The 16,096-nt window shown below is 36.1% G+C and overlaps 1 protein-coding gene across 1 annotated transcript in view; it reads left to right on the top strand.

The window, feature by feature from the left end:
* Window positions 1–16,096, top strand: part of LOC122360718 (protein Jumonji-like) — a 33,117-nt gene that overhangs the window by 7,682 nt on the left and 9,339 nt on the right. The window contains 7 exon segments of the mRNA XM_043261540.1: window positions 4,194–4,317; window positions 6,840–6,984; window positions 7,710–7,792; window positions 7,795–7,853; window positions 7,855–7,876; window positions 12,167–12,343; window positions 14,424–14,587. Of these exon segments, the coding sequence (XP_043117475.1) occupies window positions 4,194–4,317; window positions 6,840–6,984; window positions 7,710–7,792; window positions 7,795–7,853; window positions 7,855–7,876; window positions 12,167–12,343; window positions 14,424–14,587 (774 nt within the window).

Genomic DNA, 16,096 nt, shown 5'->3' with positions numbered 1-16,096 from the left:
AATCAGTGAATTTGGCCATAAATCCAGAGTGCTTCTGTCCTCCAGTAATGCACAGGCTTTGTGCTTTAAATCTCCTGTAATATAGACCCTTTTATCAGTCTTGCGATTGAAGGAGAAAACCACAGTTTAAAGCCATATCAGAGCAATGGCATTTATAATGTTTCTATTTATGAATATATATTGTGTATTTTTATATACGTTCCAAAGTTTTTTGTGAAGGAAATAAATACATATTTATTTAGCAAGGATGCACCGAATTGATCAAAAGTGACAGTAAAGGCTTTTACGTTGTTACTAATAAATAACTTTCTAAAATTGTTTTAAAATTGGAATAATATTTTACAATACTATTGCTCTTACTGTATTTTTGATCTAATAAATTTGTGAACATAAGAGACTTCTTTGAGACTTATGTGCTGTAAATAGAGAATGTAGTTGTATAATATGTTAATGTATTTCTGTCTCAGTCAATATTCGCTCTCTCAGTCCGGTGAAAAAAATTTTTTTGCGCATTCATTTTAACAATAGAAAATTGCTAGTGTAAATATATAGTTAGGTCCATATATATATATTTAGACATGGGTCCTCATTTTCATAATTTTGGATCTGTATGCCACCAATAAATGCTTGGGGTTGAACAAAAAGCTTAGGAAATACAACCATTTTATGCACAGTCCCCTCGTTATCAGGGGCTCAAATGTACTACGACAAATAAATATTCTGTTGAGAATCCAGTCAATGACTGCCTTAAATCTGGAACCCACAGTTACCATTAAAGACTGGGATTCCTCTTTTGTGATGTTTTGCCAGGTCTTTAATGCAGGTCTTTTGGCTGTAGTTTGTTTGTGGGTCTTTCTGCCTTTAGTTTTGTCTTTAGCAAGTTCAGTGGACGTTCAATTGAGTTGAGATCAGGAAATTAGCTACTGCAGAATAATCCTCAAAAACTTTCAAAAACACTTGAATAACTTTTAAGTCATTGTCCATTTGTACTATGAAGCACTGAATGAATCTGGGCAGAGAGTATGCCCTTGTGCACTTCAGAATTCTTCTGTCTTCTGTCACGTCATTAAAAAACAGCTGTAACCCAGTGCCACTGTAATCCATGCATGATCCTGCCGGGACATTGCTCCACCATGATTACAGATAATGTTGTATGCTTTGAATCATGAGCTATAGTTCATGAATCATGAGCTATAGTTCATTTTCTCTATACTTTTTTCAGCCATCCAAAGAATGCTTTTCCAGAAGTGGTTCTGGATTTTTAGGCATTTTTTTGGTCAGGCCTTGTATGCTCCTTGTAGTGAACCCACTTTGTTCTCGTGGAGTCTTCTCTTGATTGTAGACATGTAGACAGTGACAGGTATACCTTCTCTTGGCTGAGTGGGGTTTTCAGTGTGCTCTTCTTCTCAGAATGTACCAAACTGTTGATTTAGCCACTCTTAAAGTTCCCGCTATCTCTCGGATGGCTTTGTTTTGTTTTTGAACAGTTTCACTGCATTGAGAGCTCCTTTGAAGACATCATGTGGGTTCACAGCAACAGCTTCCAAATACAAATAGTGCACTTACAATCAACTCCTGACCTTTTACCTGCTTAATTGATAGTAAATAACAAAGGAATAGCCCATGCCTGTTCCTGAAATGGCTTTTGCGTCGACTATCCAATTATTTATGGTCACTTAAGGATGAGGTACATATTAAAGAACTGTAATTCCTTAACCTTTCCTCTAGTTGTGATGAGAATATCCTCAAATTAAAGCTGCAGAGTGTGCATTTTATTATTGTAAGTTGAATGTGTTTTGGTCAACAGCAAAAGTAATATAGATTATGTCCAAATATATGCGGACCTAACAATAAATGTAATCAGTTTTTCCTCCATAACTGCCTGTTTGATGTTTTAGATTAAAAATATAGTAGCTTTTTTTTTGTGCAGTGTTTAAACCATTAGTTTAAAGTGGATTAAGTAGATGGGATTTTTGGGGTTCATATAAAGAAGCATTTCTGTCTGGCAGTCTGCTGATAGTGGCTTCCACTTTCTGTTGGCTCTTTTGTGGGACCCTACTTGCATAATCTCATAAGTAATACAGCTTGGCTCTTACTCGTGAAATGTCATATCATTTTGAGTTCACCCTGACAGGGACTTTCAAATGACCACCACAATAGACCTGTGGAAGTGCATCTCCATGGTGACTAGAAGTTCCTCAGAGAGTGCCACTTTCTTTCGTGTGCCATAAGGAGGCCCTAAGCTGGGGTTAAGCACTTCACATCGTCCTAATCATCGCAAGTATTTCACATTTCTGTCACTAGTCAGAGGGCAGCATGATTGAGATTCTTACCCAAAGGGTCTGTTTGCAAAAATAAGCTAACATTTGTAGTGATAACGATAAATCACATATGTAAAATATCAGATCTGGCTTCATGAATGTGCCAAATGCAGGGACAATCATGACATTCCTCTGCGCCTGGCCTCTCATGCTATAGAACTGCTTCCAGAGGGCTGACTCACTTCACTTCACTTCAATGCAGGAAATTGAGTGAATGTGAGCAGTTCACAGGGTTGTATTTTTTTTTCTTTTTTGAAAGGTGATGCTGCTGGATAAAATGACATGATTTCTAAGTGTTCACCTTACCCTTCATGAACTATATTTAATGTGAGCTATTTATTATGGGTGGATGATATGAGCAATTTTATTTCACAATAACAATATAAATCACACTATGTTTATTTTTGCTTTAAATATCGCTGCTTTACGATATCAAAATTTCTTATACGTTAGAAATGTCATAATTCTTGTCAATATCACAAAACACTAAATCTAGCCTGAATACATTAACATGAAGAACATTACAAGCATAGGACAAAAGTATAGTAGAACGTATAAATCAGAAATGCTACATTGTATCAAATAATCAAATGTATAAATACTCATATTCTTCACTGTGTAAATTAAATATATGTTATTATTATCATGTTATATATTATTACAATTACAAAAAGGAAGAGCAGCAGGAGATGTTCTCTATTGTTGTTTGATTAACATGAATAACAAACAGCAAGAATATTAGACTGCTGTCACTTTAAGAGCTGCCTGGATCCAATATACTGTTACATGTGTGTTTTCTTTCTCAGTTGTTTGTTTTCACTTAAGACCTAAATTACTTCATTTATGAGGACACTTGCAAAGATGGGCATTTTGACACACACACGTGTGTGTACTTAACCGTTGAAGGCCAAAAAAAGCAAGCAGCAAAAATATCCCCAGTCAATAGGCTTCATGTCTCCAAGACAGCTGGCGTATATAGTAAAATAAGTTTTCTTTTGCTGCTAATTGCATTTCAGTAGCTTAAACCTGCAGAACTTTAAATATGTGCAAAATGATACGTTTTTTGTGACCATGATGTAGTAGAGAAAATCACTTGAGCGTGTAACCGAGAATAGTCCAAAATCTTCACTGGCTTTCTTTCTTTCTTTCACAGAAAAATGGTACAAAGCTGTTAATGGATACCCTAAGGTATAAAAGCTAAAAGTAACTAATATGTACGCTTAAGGGAATAATATGTACCATTTAGGGGTAAATAAGACACAGCAGTATGCTTTACCTGAGTGACAGCAACGCTAGAAGACATGATTGAGACCAAGCTTGGTTATTACCCCGTTTCTGGTGATTTATTGTGACGGCCTAAATTAACTGACTGTTATACTAAAGAGATTTAACAGTTTATAAAAGATCACATTACTGAATGAAAGACTTGTTTTGAGGCTTTAAGAGAAATGTGAAAAACAATGAGGTCATTCAGCTACCTAGTTTGAAAGATGTCTTACTACAGCACATTAGGTCATTTGGGGGGAACAAATGTTATACTAACACTGAGAGTATTTGTTGTGATTGCTTTTGGAGCATTCAGTAATAAAAGGCTTTGTGACACGTGCTGGAATGGAGAAATCGCAGCCAACTGCACTATTTATAGCGCAGCGTTCTGTCTGTATAGCTGTGGTTTCACAATACAAGAGTTTTGTTTTTTTTCTCGTCCACTCTCAGTGTTTGTCGTTTCATTTATTTGACCATTGCTTGACTAATTAACCCAAAACGGTTTATTTAGAGAGCGCATTTTTCTTGTGAGATGACTTGAGGTCACATCTGTTTCATTTTTAGAGCTCTACAATAAGCTTTTTTTTTTTTTTTTTCCTTCTGCAGGATGATAATGATGGGATCCCGTGGTCGGAGGAGAGAGTGGTCCGCCGGGTGCTCTACCTCTCACTTAAAGAGTTTAAGACGGCTCAGAAGAGCAAAGTGGAGAATGGCACTGGAATAGTTAACGGTGAGTATACGTCTTTTCTAGAGGAGTGCTTTCAGCGATATTAACTACAGATGCATACTGACCTTTAGAACAGCTGCAGCGAAAATCTCACTCCTGCGACCCGCTGCATTCAGCTGCATTTTGAATACCTTTTAGTGAATGATATGCTGACAACATCATAACGTAACAGCGGCGCTAGAATGAGTTTTAAGGAGTCGATATGTGGAAGCTCATTAATATGAATTAATTTCATACTGACATTGCCAGGTAAGTAATATTGATAAGCCAAGTCTTCACCTTGGTCACATTTACGAATTCATATCCTGTTCCCTTAGTGAAAAATATAATAAATATATACTAAAATACATATTTAAAATACAAGTATAGTATAGTACAAGTACATTTACATATTTATGTGCTTAAAGGAACACTCCACTTTTCCCAGAGTTCCCAAAGGAACACATTCTCCAACTCCCCCAGATTAAAATGTTAACGTTTTGGATAATATATTCAGTATATTCAATTATACATTTTATATTAGTACATCACAGGCGATATTAATAGATTTGAACTATACTTAGTATCAAATAAATGTACTTTAAATATAAAACTTTTTCACTAGGGTCTATGCTGTTTGGCGTTGGCAAAGCCAGTTTTATGTTGAAATAAACTGACAGTGCATTTTAATATTAACAGACGAACAATCTACATACTTAATCTTTCAAAAAAGACCTATTTCGTTACATAATTGTAAGTTTGTTCTTTTGAAATAACAGTGATTCATGATTTTTTGATCAATTCACAAGCACAACTGAACGCATTACATAATTTACTCGATGTATTTTTCCTTCCGTCTACTAAACTTTTCATAAATGTGCAGTCTGATGTGGTATTTTGAAGGTGCATTGGTATTTGATGAACGATTTTAGCTCAGACGCTGAGATCACGAGCCAGCTGTGACACTCAGGGAGCACATGGCTCTGTGGGACTTTTCTTTATTTCCTCAGCAGCTCAGTGGTCCATTAGGAGTATTATTGTTCTGCCATGATTGCGTTGAAAATGTGTGAGCAAAGTAAATTATGCCCCGAATAATGCCCTCTCTGTATGGGTTTCATGTGCCGGGGCTGTGAAGCGCTCTCACTGCTTTCAAATCACTGCACTCTAATGAGGTGAACCCAGTGACCTGCCTGCCTGTGTATGGTGCAGTGCATCATCTCAGAGAATGTCAAGGGCATGAACAGAACACCTCACGAGCTCTCCGCTTTATTGTGCGCTCAGTAACTAACACTTAAGGATTCCTTTGGAATTACTTTGTAATCAAAAGCACTGCATTGCGATCATTACATGCAGAGATTCTTTTCGCAGTGTTTGTAATTAAAAGGCAACAGGCAGAATTCTAACAACTATAATGTGTGGCACATTAACCTGCGTGGTTAGCAGCTGCATTCGGATATACAATTACATTTTGTATGTTTAAATATTTCCATAAATAAAATATATAGTTTAATGGTTTATTTGATTCATTATTTTAACTGATTATTAATATTAATAAATATTAATATTTAATTAATGTGTAGTACATTTATATACATAGCTTATTATTTATTATTATTTATCACAAGGCCCCACCCTAGTAAAAACAATAATATATTTAAAATACATTTATTTTATACTAAGTATAACTCAAATCTATTAACATACTCACATATCGCTCCAAGGTTTACCAAATAAAGATTATAATTATCAACTTTATTTGGAGTACTACTTGTACACAATGCTTATTTCTTAATATCAGTTTAAAATGTGTTATAAGGATTATGTCATTTTTGAATAATATCAGTCTTTGAATGCAAATGAAATATTTAAAGTGTACCTCTTGCAATATTTCCACTTTAGCACAATCAAATATACTTCAGTATATATTTCATTTAGGTTTTCACGAAATGTATAATGAAGCATATTTCATTGTATATTTGACTACTTTTGCACAATTGAAGTGCATGTAGTTTAATACCAGGATAAAGGTCAATTGCAGGGTATTTTTCATTAAGTACTTAAATGAAGTAATTGTCTTTGCACTATATACTCAGCTTAAAATAAGTGTATTTCAAATATATTTTAGTGTATTTATTTTTCACTAGGGCATACATGCTAATAGAGCCATTTTTTTCTCGATTTTGGATGATGGGGAAGAGACAATAGACAATACCTCATACACATTTTATGTGAGTTAATAGACTAAATGTTTGTTTTTGGTGACTTAACCGAACAGAAAGCTTAGATAAATGTAACAGGACAATGGAGGCATTGTGATTTTCCCTACGTCCCGTCAGTTCGGAGTCTGAGTGTTTACTGTTTTTTAGACTGAATTATTTGAACAATCCTGTTTCAAACCTCTTTTTCAAAAGGTTGCTATGGGTGCTGTGTCCTTTAGATTTGCTCATTTCAAAAGATCAGTGTTATAGCAATGGTAAAAAACAGGATGGAGCAAATCATTTTCTTCTGTATTTATGTGTATATGACTATTGCTTAAACTTTCCCAGGCTCCTTTACAAATGGACGTTTAAACGGTCCGGGAGCTAAAGCCGGGCTGTTTGCTGGAAGCTGTAAGTCGGACCGGACACAACATGCCGTTCAGAGCAAAGACTGCGGCCGTGAGTACTCAATGGAGGGGCCTGTCAGAAAGAGGTGAGTTTACTAGGCTTTTAGGAGTGAGATTTAGAGTACAGCCTATTGTGGAATTACAGCATGTCATTTTAGAAATACTGATAAAAGTTTTATGGATCGCTATATCGTGATGCTTTAATTAGGTGGGGAAAATAACAGATCTATAACTGTAGGTGCCAGAGAATACAGTATGAAGTTACATTCTAGGCTAGTCCATACTGTTCACCAGCAAAACATCAAATCATAGACGTCTTGCTTTTTAAAGCTGGTGGGGACATCCAACCATGAAAACACAACATACTGTGCTGTTGGCCAATTAAAAATGACTTGCACAGTCAGGCTTTTTGCTGAGCTTTTGTATATCAGACCAAACTGCTTCCCTCTGCAGGTCTCCTATACAATTAGTTAACATCTCTATTCCTACCAAAGCACGTTCCTTTCTTATATAGATTCCAGAAACCCGGTTTCTTAACCTCATTAAAACAGAAGCTGTTAAATAAAAGATATCGAAAATCTGTCATCATTTATTCTCATTTTACTCAAAACCCACGTGACAGTCTTCAGTGTAACGTAAAAGGAAAGAAGAAAGGACTCGTTGAAATTGCTTAGGAAAGTTTGACTGGTGAAAGCTTTCAGAATTGCTTGATGAATAAATGAAGGATGGAAAGATGTGTAAATAATGACAGAATTTTCATTTCTAGGAGAACTAATCCCTTCATTTCCTAATTCCCTGTTTCTCATACCAGGCCGAGACTGCAGGCTCAGAGGAAGTTTGCTCAGTCTCATCCCTGCTCTCCCAATGCCACCCCGCTGAAAATGCTGGAGGCCATGCCCCGAGCCCAGCCATGCTCAACCATCTCACAAAACGCAAACCCAAAACAGAAGACTTCCCTTACCTTCCTCTGCCTAAGAGGTGGGTCTGCTCTCTGTCTGTCTTCATTTTCTCATCCTATCAACTCTTAAAATGTTTACAGGCCTTATAATTCTTTGCCTCTGGGCAGCACACATTGACCTCTCACATGGGAGTCACGGTTATTGGGAGTCACTGGCAGACTTTTGGCTGGCTGTCTTTTGTGTGCTGCTGTTATGTATTTTGGCTCTTGGCTGATCTGTCAGTGCACGTTTTCAGTTCGGCTTTTACCCTTCCAGTAAGAAAGTCAAAGGTTACAATGGCAAAACGAAAAGCTCTCGAACATGAGGAACTTCTTCTTATTCACTGGCGTTATACTATTCAAGGTTAATTAATTGGAAATTGCATTGAGATTCTCATAATGCATGCAGGTTACTTTATATATATATATATATATATATATATATATATATATATATATATATATATATATATATATAAAATTTCATTTATTAGATAAGCATATTAGTAGTGTGTCAAAACATCAGTTAAACAAAAAGAATATTTTAAATCTGCTGGATATAGTTTGGGTGCTTATGGATGTTGTGAGTTATGAGAGAGAGCATAAATGAATATGTTGATGTACGGCAAAACATTCATAAATGTGACAATTAACACAACCAATATAAAAAAATAATTGGCTTTGACCAGTGTTGTTATTGTTAACTAAAATTACTGTTATTAAAAATAAAGCTAAATGATGATTTAAAGCTAATAAAGATAATGAATTCAAATAAAGCTAAAATGAAATTAAAATGATAACATTTTAAATGTCAATTTAAAGAATTAAATAAAATTAGAAATGATGCCTTGGCAACTAACTATATAAAGTAAACTATACAGGTACAGTGATAACTAAATTGAAGTGTAATGGCACAAAAATGGCTTAAAACTAAAATGAAAATAAAACAAAATATAAAAACAATATAACAATGGAAATATGAATATAAAAATAACAGATCATTTAAAATATAATAAATAAAAAATAGTATATAATTAGTTATAAAATAAAACTGGTTTTGACATTAAAGCATAAACAGAAATTTGAACAATTAAAACTTTTACATTTACCAGATAAAAGGTGCTTACTTGTCCTCAAAGGACAGAACTCGAGGAAGCAAGCATAGTTGGTGTAAAAACAGTGATGAGTCTGCATTGGTGACAGCTATACATTCTGCTGCAGTCCTTAATCATATTCTTCTTCTCCGCTTTGCTGGCAGAACAAACATAGAGGACACAAATTGAGTTAACGTCATACTTTTTCGCTTATTCTCTCTCCCTTCCCACTCACTCACATTTCCCAGGCTACTTTGAAATGGAACTTTCTCCGTCTCTCTTCTTTCTCACACACACACGGCTGTGTAAAGACAGGGAACAGACTGATTGGATTTGCCATGGACTCTTGGCTGAGGGCAAAGTGGGTTAATGGATTTTCAAACATAAAGAATGTAAATGAGAACATCTTTTCCCAGTCTCCATTCCTCCCCTTCATCATATCAAACCTCTTTTCATTATTGGGTTAGAGCTAAGAGCGAACGTAAATGTGAGAGTGGCATTGTGGATCAGTTTATGGATTTTTAAAATATAACCTGAGCTTGTAGTGTCACATAAGTCAAGGCTGATTTAATAGATGCCAGAAGTCGTAACTCAGAAACACCGGCGGTTGGTGCTCCTCTTGAGCGAGGAAGCAAGAGATGTCACTTATGAGTGTAAAATCCTTATTTATTTATCCATCCATTCATTTATATAGTAGTGTCTGTTTCTAAAAGCTGCATTTTAAACTTTTAGTAAACAGTGAAAAATAATTCTAAAATGTCTTTTTATTTTTAATGATCAATTTTGGCCATGACTGTATATACTGTATCTGCACTACCATTCAAAAGTTTAAGGTCAATAAGATTTACTTTTTAGAAAGATATTAATATTTGTACTTTACAAGGAAGTATTCAATTGATCAAAAGTGACAGTAAAGAGATTTACAATGTTACAAAAGGTTTCTATTTCAAATGAATGCTATTCTTGTGAACAAATAGTGTTTATCCTATTTTCCACAAATTAGTGAAAGACTTATTTCAATATTAATAATTATAAGAAATGTTTGTTGAGCACCAAATCAGCATTTGCTGTACTTTTTTTTTTTTGCTGTAGTTTAATGCAGCTTTGGTGTGGATAAAATATTTATTTCGTTATTTATTTCAGTTATACTACTACTTTACACTATTTTATATATATTACACTCCTAATCTGGGTACCATTATATTAGCATTTTGAATTTATATTAACAACATTGAATTTGATTTAATTTGCCATTTAAGCCTGTTTCTTTCGCTCTCTCACTTTTTTTTCTCCTGCTCTAACTCTCTTTCTCTCTTCACCCTCATTCTCCAGCAGCCCATAAGGGACAGATGTAAAAACAGATTCAGATTCATGCACAAAAAATCCTCAAAGGCATCATTCAAAGGCATGAAAGGAAAAATTAAAATCAGAGGACATCATGAGATCTGATATTCCAACTCTTTCCAAAAATAATAGGATACTTAGACAAAACGCAGACCTCTTTCCTGCGCATAGCGAAATTATGCATATCATGTTAATTAATGACTAGTGAGAGTTGAATACTGTATCACAGCAAATAATCGGCTGTATTACTGCGGAGTAGTAATTGTGAGATGAAAATCACATTCATTAATATTCGCTCTGAAATGGCTCTTCAAAACCTCTGGCGTTATCGAAGAATCATTCAGTTGCCTCTTGAGATGCGAACAATAGCCAATAGCTCAAAGCCCCCAGGAGCCCTTATTAAAGCTCTTGATGATAGAAGACGGGCCTTAAGAGCCTTGCTCCGTAATCTAGGGGGCCCAGGGACCCTTTCATTCACCATTCATCTGGGCTCTCATTTCACCTGGAAATTATAACCCGCCATCCATAACCAGTCGTTTCATATAGTTCATTTCTATTGATCTCAAATAATGGCAGATATCACCAGGTTGCTACATAAATTTAACAGTCTATTGAGTATTGTGGTTTGGAGAAGTGGACCGCTTCTTCTCTCTATTTGTCTCTCAGCAGTCTGTCCCGTTCCCCACCCCCTCCTCGGGGCGCACGTATACACTCTCTCACGCATGCACACACAATCACATGCTACGGCACATGTGAGCACCACGGACCCAGTGACTCTGGTGCAGATAAATGGCTATTGAGGGAATGTGGAATAAAGCTGGTGAACAGGCTCTCTATTGTGAGCGCTGAACCCTTCAGCGAGGATCAGTAGCACATGAGATGAGCGCTGGACCACTCCGCCGTCCCATTTAACGGCTCTCTCTCTCTCTCACAGTGCTGGGACAGTGAAGTTAAACAGGATATGGAGCTTTGCACAGTATACAAATGCTCTCACCAGAGTTTTAGGAAGTTATCTCCTTATTGTTGCGCCCTAAGAGAGAACGTCTGTGCAAAACGTAGAAAACTGAAGCTTTTTAAATCTGACCGATTAATGGCCATGTTGTTTTCAAGCTTTTTTTTTCTGCGGAACGCAAAATATGTTTAGATACATTTTTTTCCTACACAGTAAAAGCCAGTTTTTGTTTTTTTTTTTGTAAAATAAAAGTCAATCATTATGAATGTTTCATTTAAGTGTACGCTACTATTTAAAAAAAAAATATATTTTTTTGTAAAAAAAAGATGTGCTAACTATTAGGGGATTCACATATGAATCGCGATTGAGTCTTCTAGCGTCTTCTTACGATCACAAATTTATAACATGCTGTTGGAACAAAAAAGGCAGAACTCAAATGCGAGAGCGGTGTGTTCTGAAAGGCACAGTAAACATAACATTCTGTGTTCTGTCGAATTTCAGGAAAAATTATTTCATAAATTTTTTTATTGATTGTCAGCGCTAATTATATGATGTTATATTGTATTGCATTGTATTAATTATATTATATTGTACTGACCTGACTGAAATGTAGTGAATGGTGGTGTGGGACCAAAATATTTATTTATCTATATATTATTAATTAATAATTTTTTAATATCTTCCTTTATTTTCCACAGAAGCAAGTCATAAGATTACAAATGACAACTAAATTTGTATTATTTTTTATTTCATTTTTATTTGATATCTCTTTAAGCTTAATCGGGTTTCCGATAAAGCAAGATATGCAAAGACTTAATCTGTGTTCATCTCAGCTTGTAGTCATTACTTCTGTTCTGTTCTCTATTTCTAACTCGTACTGTGTGTCTCTCTCCGTATGATACTCCCTCATTTTGTCTTTACCCTCTCTCTCATTGGTTCAGGCTCTCCTGCGTTGCCCAGCAACATGGCATACTTTGGTAGTGCTAAAGATGATGAAGATGTCGATGAGGAAGAGGATGAGGAAGAGGAAGAAGACAGTGTTAGCAATGCCCCTGCTTTCTGCCAGTCTACTCCACGCAAGAGCAAAGGACCCAACAAATGCATCGCCAACGGTCATGGTACTTACATTCCTGAATACTGAATAACCACAAACACATGATCGATTTGTGGTTTATTATCCTTTTTCACTTTTCACAAAATAGTGATTTACAACCCATTTTACTGTATTATTGCACTGCCAGTAGCAGACATTTGGTTCCATTTAAGGACCTCAGTAAGGTGTTACAGTCCTGCCTCTTTCCACACCGTACAGTTAATGAGCTGTGACTATATACAGACTGACATTTGCTCTATATATTTCTACATTTGCATCCATATAAGACAAGGTATTTAATATCTCATGTAGTAGAAGCACATATAGTATAATATAATTTGTAATTGCAGCTGAAAGTTCAGTTTTGCAATAGGAATAAATAGTTAATTCATGATAAAATAACATATGTTAATCATTTTATTTTTTCATAAGATTTTTTTTTATCAAATAATTGCAGCATAAATAAATAAATATACAATATGTATTGTATATATATATATATATATATATATATATATATATATATATATATATATATATATATATATTTGAGTGTTAAAATAATAAAATTATTATTATTATTTTCATGACTATTTATGCTATATTTATGATAAATATTTTTACATACATTTTTCTATCTCTGTTTATAATTAATGATTGCACTGGTCACTGAACTGCGTTTCCTATTTCTCTTTCTATTTCCAACATATTTATAGCTAACAGATCAAAACAGGCCAAGCTAAATTTAGCCATATAATAAAGTGATGAACGTCTTTTGAGTGCTCACCCCATTTCTTTCGGTCTCTGGGTTTGTAACCGGACCCTAATGCCCACTCAGCAAAATCTGCAGAGTAATCTGACACCTCAGTAAACCAATACTGCTCCACATACTCAACACATGTCTGAGGGGCTCCGGACAAACTACAACCACGCACCCGTCACCTCGCTGGGGTTTCGAGGTCAGATTGAACCTTGAGGGTAAACAGTGTTTGTGTCTAAAAGTGGGAACAGCTTTCAGGGTTTATAAATTTAGATCATTCCTCTCCAATGCGCCCCACGCTTATGAGATCCTTGAACACTGACCAAGATTTTTCAGTAGAAGTTCTGCTGCTCTAAATTCAGTCTCTGCGCAGTGTGTTGTGTCTGTATGTGGGATATCGTGCTGAAAGGACACTCTGTGTGCTGCCTAATGAAAATAGGAGTCATGTTGAGCATCCCTACTTTATAACTTGAAACTAGAGCCACTTCTCTTTACATACTGTACGAGACCACACGCTAAATATGACACTTTTATGTGCACCGTTGGCTGAGCTCCAAATGGTTTGAATGATAAGTTGGTCCCTCTAGAAGCTTTCATTTACTAAAGTGACCCAAAGAGCCTTTCAATACTTGTTTAGTGTTTTACTGCTAACATTGGACTCTCTGTTCAGTTTACCATCTGTTTAGTTAATGGAGGCGCAAAACTTTGAAAACTTTCTTTCTTTTGTCCAAGTGCAATGTGGGTGGCTCTCAGGAAGAATGAAAATCTGTTACAGTAGATTGTCATGCAATATTAAGTTGTTCTTACAGTCGAAGAGCAGGAGATTAGTGTTTAACACAGCCAAAGTTAGCACTTTTAGTGGCATTCAGTCATTCGTGGTACTGGGTTTCAGTGATTTATTGATGTTAGTTTGAGAGCTGTAAGCAGCTTTGCTGTTACAATATTTGAGCTTTAAAATCCCATAAATTCTAGTGCGTTAGACAAGGCCTCTATGCAGACTCTGTTAGCTGCTTGGCAGTCTTCTTTTATAAGAGCAATTTACAAGTCAAGTTCACAGAAAATGGAAAGCAGTGCAGTCAGGTACAGCAAGACCATTCAGCAGAAAGATTCAAACTTGGGTCTTTTTCCACTACAGTACTGACTCATCTGGTTTAGGTCACATAGGCGGGAAACCGTCTGGTTATCTCAGGCTATAATCATTAGGCACCCATAGTGCGTCCTAATATAGATAAATAAACCATCTAAGTACATGCATTTTCTTTTCATTTTAGAAATGAAATATGGCTGTATTCAATAACGAAATGTGGTAAAAGAATTCTTAACATTATGATCTCTCTTCTACCAGTTTTTAATGGACAGACACGAGCTGCTGAGGAACACGAGAGCAGTTTAAGGGCCAGAGGGAGAGACGGGGTCCATGGGAAGGAGAAGAACTCTGTAGCATCAGCTAGGACCTCCACTACACACAATCTACGACCCAACAGGGCTGTACAAGAACAGAAACAACAGGTATCACTGAATTGGGTTTTTTTTGTTGTGCTGTATTGCTTTTCGTTTTGTGTTGTGTTGCATTACTTTCTGTTTTGTTTGTTTTTTTTGTTTGTACCGTTTTGTTTTCTCAGGAACCCAACTTAATTTTCTTGTGATCTCAACATAAGGTTTCTCCTGATCTTCATTTAAGTTTTGCATGACAAAAGTAATGCTCATCATTTCTCTGGTCAACTGCAAAACATTTAATCAACATCTGTCGAACATCAGTCGTTATCACAGTCCCTCGAGCTGGCTTGAAGCGAAATTGACCAAGTGTTCAGACATTCAGATCACTTATTATTTCACAGTAACAGTAAAGTTGTAGCTGCCTTCCTAAGTGTATGACACGGATGTGAAGTGGTCTGTCCCTGACAGACATATTCTGTCTATCTGAGCTTAAGTGGGTCCCTGATGAATGTGAAATTGGACTCGCTCAACTATGATGCAGCATTATATATATATTGCACTTAGAAATGGCTTTTGTCACTTCCAGACCGAGAAATACAAGAGAAAATTATTTTCAAGCTGAAATTTTGAGAAAACAACTTTTATGTCAAGATCAATGAAGTTGTTGAAAGCTGTGGAGAAATAGCATCAAGCCTTAGGGATTCAGATGTATAAATGCTGAAGATAAAATGAATTTCAGAAAGATTTTTGAATTATTTATAACCCAAAATCCTGCTTCTTAGTAAGAACTGCTAAGCCAGCTTACAGTAGCATATTTCATAATCTATTACAGTGAGATTTATTCTTATGTACTGGTATTTGTTGCTGTTATACACCACGATGTACGCTTAGCTGCTCTCAGAGTGACCTTTCCTATGAGTGAATGGTGAATAATTGAAAAGCAACAAAAAACAAAATGTTCCGCTTTCAAGAAACACCGTCTGCCATTTTTACACACAGCATTACTTATTAGAAAATTATATTCCAGTGCGCACAGTGACATTTGCCTCCCTTTACTGTCTGCTAATACATTGGTACAGAAGAGAGGGCTAATAGACACTATGTAGGACCCATTTGTGAGTGTTCATCAGAATTTCCTCCTCTTCTGCCAGAGCGTCCTATGGGCTCGCAGAGCAGCATACGGTTAGCTTTACCCTATCCCTACTATCCTGCAGCAGGCCTATAGCAACACATGATGTCATCTCTCCTCCACCCAACCCCCCTCTCTCTCCACACAGTCAAATCCAGTGGAGTGTGCAAGTACCACATACATGGGACTGTGCAATTTTTGTAAACATGAACTGCGTCTGCATGTGGTGGACCATTTGTATAGCTGTTGTGGTTTCTGTCAAGAACTTTGGTTTTGCAGACAAATTAATCGCCCTCCCATCCCCCATCGCATGCAGATGGAACAATCATACTACATGGCCCAGGTCACGTGCGTGAGCTCCCTAAAGAACGATAGAACAGCTCCACTGAGCCCCCTAGTGGAAGAATGTGGTCACTCTAAAGGTTGTTGTGGTGCATCACATTTGAGGAAGT

The sequence above is a fragment of the Puntigrus tetrazona genome, chromosome 16, assembly GCF_018831695.1.
Source record: "Puntigrus tetrazona isolate hp1 chromosome 16, ASM1883169v1, whole genome shotgun sequence".
Lineage (NCBI taxonomy): Eukaryota > Metazoa > Chordata > Actinopteri > Cypriniformes > Cyprinidae > Puntigrus > Puntigrus tetrazona.
Note: the sequence above shows the minus strand (reverse complement) of the source record. Positions and strands in the feature narration are given on the sequence as shown.